Source organism: Chrysemys picta, chromosome 1 (assembly GCF_011386835.1).
Source record: "Chrysemys picta bellii isolate R12L10 chromosome 1, ASM1138683v2, whole genome shotgun sequence".
Lineage (NCBI taxonomy): Eukaryota > Metazoa > Chordata > Testudines > Emydidae > Chrysemys > Chrysemys picta.
The window spans coordinates 79,176,172-79,184,002 of NC_088791.1; the positions used below are offsets into that span (position 1 = coordinate 79,176,172).

At 39.4% G+C, this 7,831-nt stretch overlaps 1 protein-coding gene across 1 annotated transcript in view; it reads right to left on the reverse strand.

The window, feature by feature from the left end:
* The window catches only part of C1H12orf50 (chromosome 1 C12orf50 homolog), a 30,041-nt gene extending 25,452 nt beyond the window's left edge, over nucleotides 1–4,589 (reverse strand). The window contains exons 1-3 of the mRNA XM_005279122.5: nucleotides 4,451–4,589; nucleotides 2,075–2,194; nucleotides 914–1,037 (exon numbers count right to left, since the gene is read on the reverse strand). Of these exons, the coding sequence (XP_005279179.2) occupies nucleotides 914–1,037; nucleotides 2,075–2,086 (136 nt within the window). The 5' untranslated portion in view covers nucleotides 2,087–2,194; nucleotides 4,451–4,589. The remainder of the gene's footprint in view (nucleotides 1–913; nucleotides 1,038–2,074; nucleotides 2,195–4,450) is intronic.
* Nucleotides 4,590–7,831: the final 3,242 nt, after the last annotated feature.

Below are 7,831 nucleotides of genomic sequence, written 5' to 3' on the forward strand. Positions count from 1 at the left end.
TATCAGGAATGTGAACAGAACAGCCAGCAGTTGACAGGAGAGAAGGAGAAAAATTTTGATTATTTCTTTCTATATTAAGATCAGTAGATCATTCCCACAGATGGAATGGATTATTTCAGATGTTGTTTTAGAAGGCTTCCTTGATTTGTATGTATGTGAGGGAGTGGGGGGAAATTAAAAAGAATAGCGAGAGAAGGTGTAACTGCTGCCCACACAGTTGCAATCCACTAGTCATGTATGGTTAACCAATGAATCATGGCCATGCAGTAATGTACAGTATACATTCTTCTAAAATTGTGACTGCATAAATGACCCCAAATGAATACTATATGCTGTGAAAAAAGTACTGTACTGCTTTAACATTCAGCTCCTGTGTTTGAGTGAAGCCCTGAAGAGACCTCACTGTCAGTGTAGAGGCCATTATGTAGTTGGAAGTGGATAAGAGTGGGTGTTAGCAAGGCCCAAAGCTTGACAGAGGTAGTAAAAAGTACAGGGATTTCCTATAACACAAACTCTTCAAACTAGATTTGACTGCTTATACACAAATCACTGCCTCACATGACTGTCATTCAGCACATCAAGGACACACATAGCATGTATAATGTTACAGTGTATAATTTTTCACTCGTGAGACAAATGGATTAAAATTTGAGTTGCTACTCAGTACATCACCTTTGATGTAACTGTTACCTACAGAAATTCCTAACACAATGGCCAAAGAAATTCCTATGGGAACCCTAGTCAAACATAACTATAAGTCCTTTACTAACCTTGACTTCAGATCATATTCCACCCAATCTGCAATGCTGTCTTTCTTCACCTACAAAGGTTTATATCAACACTAGAAGTGGCCAATACATTTTTAGCATATCTATTTCAATGTGCAAATTATTGAGAAAATAGTTTTACTCACTGCTACTAGGTGGCAAAAAAAGTCCATTTATATTACGAGGTTTGCTATGATGGAAGACACAACTGATCCTCACACAGCCTAAAGGCTGTGTTTCCCAGAAACATGAGATTCTGTTGTATTTTTGCTACAGGAAAAATAAAAAAGGGACAGTTTTCAGATATGATGATTATAACAAACAACAAAAAATAATGGGCAGAACACTGATTAGTACCATATATCAGTTAAAAAATAATATGGTATTGTTACGAAGGCATAGGATTAGGATACATGAGGCCTGATTCTGATCTTTTACAACAGTGTAAATTAGGAATTTCTTCACTGAGATCAATGGAGTTATAATGGTGTCAGATCAGAATCAAGGCAATGGATTCTACTCCTGGCTCTGCTACAGACTTTCTGAGATGCTTAGAAAAAAAACATTAATTTTCTAATACCCCAAATTCACTTAATTTTTGTGTCTCAGGGCTTGTCTATTTGAACAGTTAGTGCGCAGCCAGCTGGGGTGTAAATCTATCTCACATTAGTGTGCCGCACACTAACTGTCCATGTGGACCCTGCTACCACACATTAAAAGTTCCATAATGTGCTTTGATCTACTCTGCTTTGAAATGGGAACAGAATAAAGTGAACTATAGAACTTTTAGTGTGTGGTAGCAGGGTCCACATGGACAGTTAGCGTGCATCACACTAATGTGAGGTGGACTTATTCCCACACTTACTGCGCACTAACTGTTCATCTAGACTAGCGCTTGGTTTCCTTATCTGTAAAATAGGGATAATAATACCTACCTCACAGGCATGTTGTGAAACTAAATAAATTCATGTTTGTAATGTGCTTTGAGAGCCTTGGATGAAATCTGCTGTATAAGTTCAAAGTATTACATTTGTATTCTTTTATTATAAAAAGGATATTATTAATTATTATTATGAAAGGAAAAGCAGAAAAGCAATTAACATCCAGTGACTGACTTTGAATCAATACAAGTTTTAAAGCTTGCAGTGCATGCTAGCCACAGACTTGGAAAAATAAAAAAAAGCTTGTATCTGGGTGCCACAAGGTCTTCATATTTGAATATGAACTTGGGTGTTAGATGTGAAGTTTAACAGAAGTGAGGGTCAGTTTTGCTTTAAGAATGAATGTACTTCAAGAAACTTATCTACCTGTATTTCCATATGTCTAAATCGGCAAAGCTGATGTGAACATCTTCCCTCTCTCCATAATGAGCAAACAATCTCACTGCCAATGGCTTTTTCACAGTGACGGAATCGGCACTTGGAACCCTAACACAGAAAAAAGGCAAGTCAAAGTTGTATGATGTTAGATGCGTCAGTAGTTGGTTTATATCTTCTTTATTAATGAGGAAGTGGACAATACACTAGTCTGTATTATTGTTGTGACAACATACCTGCAAGCAACGGAAAAAATTTAGGACCTGATTCACTGATGCTAGCTCCACTATGCCCAATACCTGCTGCACAGGTAAAAATCCCAAGCCAGTGGGAGTTATACCTGTGCGGTTGAGGGCAGAAGAGGCCATTGGTCTCAATGGAACTGCAACTGATTTATGCCAGTGTAAATGGAGGGAAAAATCAGGTCCATTTAATGAATTATGCCATAATTGCTTTGTCCAGTCTAGTTAAAATACCTGAAGATATGGGGCTCCCATTACATATGAACTTGGGAGACTATTCCACAGTCTACTGGGTATTACTGTTTTCCTGATATTTGAACTAAATTTCTCTTGCCCAGCTCTATCCCTTTACACCTATTTATATCCCTGGATCACCCTAAGCAATTCCTCACCCTCCTTGTTGTTTATACTGCTCTCAGATACTAGCAAATGTTAACATAACTCTCCCGTAGTAATCACTAAGCAAACTACATAGATTTTGTTCTTTCAGTGCCCTATTCTCCATTACATAAGAGCTATGCTCAGAGGTAGTGGGCAGTGGCAGTCACAGGACGTCAGAGTAGCAGGGGGCATTTTCTAACATCCGCAGCTAGTGTAAGACCGCTAATGGGGCTTAAGAAAGCAGGAGATCAGGCTTAGAGAAGCTCAGCTCAACCACATCCCCCATGCCAGCCCCAGTCACCAACTGACACCAACTTACAGCAGGGATATCAGGGCAGCTGGTGTTATGCAGCACAAAGTAAATTTAGCAGACTGAGAGATTGATCCTTAATCTTTTCTCATAAATCAAACATTCCAGCTACTTAATCATTTTGTTCTCTTTCTTTGATTCCATCCAGCCGGTCAATATCTTTCTGGTTCTGAAGTGCCCACCACTACATGTAGTCTTAAAGATGTAGTTTCACCACCTGGGAGCATGGAGTGGTATGATGCAAACTACTTAAATGCTCTCTTGTATTAGCTAGCATTTGTCCAGGTTAAATTTCATTTTATTTTAATACCATTTACTCCTCTTTTCAGAGCATCATAAAAGACATTAACTATAATAGGGCCAAGGAGTACTGTCTGTAAAATGCATTACTTTATTAAATAAAATCACTGCAGCTGGCCAGACTGGGGATTTGTACTGAAAGTAATACCTATTCACTAAGGTCCTAATCCTGCAACTGGAGTACTAACATAGACTTCTGCATCACCCCATTGACTTTGCCTACTGGGCCCATTCTCACAAGCACTTCTTCAAAGGGTGATAACATCAGGAATGTCATGTGTCTGACAAAATGGGTATTCACCCACGAAAGCTTATGCTCCAATACATCTATTAGTCTATAAGGTGCCACAGGACTCTTTGTTGCTTTTTACAGATCCAGACTAACACGGCTACCCCTCTGATATTAGGAATGAACTGATTTCAAAAAAGCAGTATTAAGGAAAGTCAGTTAGTCACACTATCAATACCAGGCAAAGTTCCTGTTGTCTAACAAATTTATAAATGTTGTTTATCACAGGTTATAAAAAAGTTGTTTAAATGAAACAGAAGTGTGTTGAGTGATCTTTATGTAGTGTTTACAAAAGTCCACCTTGAACAGTGCACATTTTTCATGAATTAAACCCCTTTAGAGTGTGAGCTTGATTTTCAGAACTAATGAGCACGCACAAATCAATCTGAGGTGAATGGAAACTGCAGGTCCTTATCATCTCTCAAAATCAGGACCTATGGTATGTCAAATATACATGTATGGAGACACACACAGAGTGACATATATATCAGTATATAAAGAAGAGACGTAAGTTCAAACGATAAACTCCTCCTTACAGCAGGAAAATCAAAGATGCAAACCACTGTAAATTCTACAATATTTACCTTTATGCAGGTGGAATAAAAATAGAAATAGCAGTCATTCCCAACTTCTGCCATTGTCACCTCTTGTACTTCTACTCCACTGTCTTTATACAAGAAGAGTATAAACGTACAGGTAAGAACTACCAATGTGTATGGAAACAAAACTCCTTTTTCTGAAGACAGTGGTTTTCAGGATCTAAGCTCTATTTCCTTTTAAAAACAGACTTCCAATTATAGTATATCTCAAAATTATATTTAAACTAATTACAAATCAGACGGTACCTTCTCCAGGTTTGCCGAAGTGATGAAACATTGAAAGTGGTTGCTAGTGAGTGCACAAATTCAAACTTCCAGAATTTCTCTCATTGTTACTTTAGTTCTTATGACATCATCACAAATGACATCACATGACTGTTTAGACTGGGACTGCTCACTTATTTCCATTGCTGTTGAGTAAAATAGAAAAAAACGAAGTTGTTCCAAATAGTCTGTTATCCTAGTGTTTCTCTGATTCAAAACAGATTGAAACATAATTCACATGAGTTAGAGAACATACAACATTCACATAAATATTTGATGCAGGAACATGTATAGTTTGTAGCCGTATCGATCTCAGGATATTAGAGAGACGAGGTGGGTGAGGTAATATCTTTTGTGGGACCAACTTCTGTTGGTGAGAGAGACAAGCTTTTGAGCCACACACAGCTCTTTTTCAAGTCTGGGGAAGGAACTCTCAGGTCAAAGCAAAATGCAAGGTGGAACAGAGTATTTAGCATAAGTAGTTATGTAAGGGACCATTGAAGGCAGAGTGGCCCATTAACACTGCGGCAGTCATAGGACAAAAAGAGGGAGTTAGTGGGTTACAGATTATTGTTTGTCCAATGATTGCAGGGATGCTAACGGACTCCCCACCTCCCGTGCCAGTAGACTTGGGCTTGCGAGGCTCAGACTAAAGGGCTGTTGAATTACGGTGTAGAAACTTGGGCTCGGGCTGGAGGCCAGGCTCTAGGACTCTGCGAACCCAGCCAGACATCTGGAAAAGAATTTTCTGTAGTATCTCAGTGCCCTACCCATCTAGTGTCCCATCACCAGCCACTGGGGATATTTGCTACTAGCAGTCAAAGATTGGGTACATGCCATTATTAGCAGTCATCATACCATCCCCTCCATAAATGTATCAAGTTCAGTCTTGAAGCCAGTTAGGTTTCTTGCCACCACTGCTCCCTTTGGAAGGCCATTGCAGAATTTCACTCCTCTGATGGCTTGAAACCTTTGTCTAATTTCAAGCATAAACTTGTAGGTGATCAGTTTATATCCATTTGTTCTTGTGTCAACACTGGTGCTTAATTTAAATAACTCCTCTCCCTCCCTGAAGCCAGTTAGGTTTCTTGCCACCACTGCTCCCTTTGGAAGGCCGTTGCAGAATTTCACTCCTCTGATGGCTTGAAACCTTTGTCTAATTTCAAGCATAAACTTGTAGGTGATCAGTTTATATCCATTTGTTCTTGTGTCAACACTGGTGCTTAATTTAAATAACTCCTCTCCCTCCCTGATATTTACAGAAAGCAATCATATCTCCCCTCAGACTTCATTTGGTTAAGCTAAACAAGCCAAGCTCTTTGAATCTCCTCTCATTAGGTAGGTTTTCCATTCCTTGGATCATCCTAGTAGCCCTTCTTTGCACCCATTTCAGTCTGAATTCTTCTTTTTTAAATTTGGAAGACCAGAATTACACGTTATTCCAGATGAGGTCTCACCAGTGTCTTGTATAATTGTACAAACACTTCCTTATCTCTACTGGAAATACCTCACCTGATGAATCTTAGGGACTGCATTAGACTTTTTCATGGCCACATCACATTGGCACCTCAGTCATCTTGTGACCAATTAATACACCTAAGTCTTTCTCCTCCTCTGTTGCTTCCAACAGATAAATCCCCAGTTTATAGCAAAAAATCTTTTTAGTTCCTAAGTGCATGACCTTGCACTTTGTGCTATTAAATTTCATCCCATTTCTATTACTCCAGTTTTCAAGGTTGTCCAGATCTTCTTGTTTGATATTCCAGTCCTCCTCTGTATTGGCAATACCTCCCAACTTTGTGTCATCCACAGATTTTATTAGCACACTCCCACTTTTTGTGCCAAGGTCATTAACAAAAATGTTAAGTAAGACTGAGCCCAAGACAGATCCCTGAGGAACTCCACTAGTGATCTCCCTCCAGTCTGACAGTTCACCTTTCACTATGACCTGCTATAGTCACCCTCGCCCCTTTAGCCAATTCCTTATCTACCTTTCAATTCTCATATCAATCCCCATCTTCTCCAATTTAACTAATAATTTCCCATGTGGAATTGTATTAAATGTCTTACTGATTAGATTTACTGTATTCCCTTTGTCTAAAAAATCAGTTATCTTCTCAAAGAAAAAGATCAGGTTGGTCTGACACAATCTACCTTTTGTAAAATCATGTTGTATTTTATCCCTATTTCCGTTTATCTCTATGTCCTTAACTACTTTGTCTTTCAAAATTTGTACTAAGACCTTGCATGCAATTGAAGTCAAACTAACAGGCCTGTAGTTTCCCAGATCACTTCCCCCCTCCTTTCCTAAAAATAGGTCCTATATTAGCAATCCTAAAGTCAGAGGGTACAACACCCAAGTTTACAAATTCATTAAAAAATTCTTGATATTGGGCTTACAATTTCACGTGCCAGATCCTTTAATATTCTTGGATGGAAATTATCCAGGCCCCCTGATTTAGTCCCATTATGCAGTTTGTGTTTGACTTCCCCCTCGGATATAGTAATTTCCATTAACCACTCTGCCACTATCCCTAAGCTCCTCATTACCCTTATTAAAAACTGAGGTGAAGTATTTATTTAGGTGTTGGACCATTCCTAGATTGATCTCCACCCCATCTTTACTGCTTAGCAGTCCCAATTCTTCTTCCCTTGTTTTCTTTTTATTTATATGCATCTAGAACTTTTTATCGACTGGCTGTGGTAAGAAAAGAACTGAAATAATTAGCTCTACATAGCCCTTTTATATCCTCAGATCCAAATATTCAGAGCTGTGAGAGGGTGTTTGAGGAATCTCAATGGGTGCTGCTTTCCAGCAGATTTCTGAAGCTCAACAGTGCCAGTGGGTTTATCTCATAATAAGAAATATGCAGAGGCCAACTCCAGAACCAAATTAGTTTTAATAAATCAAATTATTTTGTGATGTTTATGACCTGAGATGATTCTGCTTTCTCTCTGTGATTTCAAATCACTTTAGAAACGTTAATTGAGCACTATTCCACTTCTTATAGATGTGGAAACTGAGGCTAGGTCTACACTATCCGCCTGAATCGGCGGGTAGAAATCGACCTCTCGGGGATCCCCGAATCGGCGCTCTTACTCCACCAGCGGAGGTGGGAGTAAGCGCCGCTGACAGAAAGCCGCAGAAGTCGATTTTGCCGCCGTCCTCACAGCGGGGTAAGTCGGCTGCGATACGTCGAATTCAGCTACGCTATTCACGTAGCTGAATTTGCGTATCTTAAATCGACTCCCCCCTGTAGTGTAGATGTACCCTGAGGTACAGACCAGTTACTTCCATAAGGTCACACAGCAAGTCTGTGGGAGAGCTAGGAATAGAACACAGAAGTCTTGACTCCACACAGT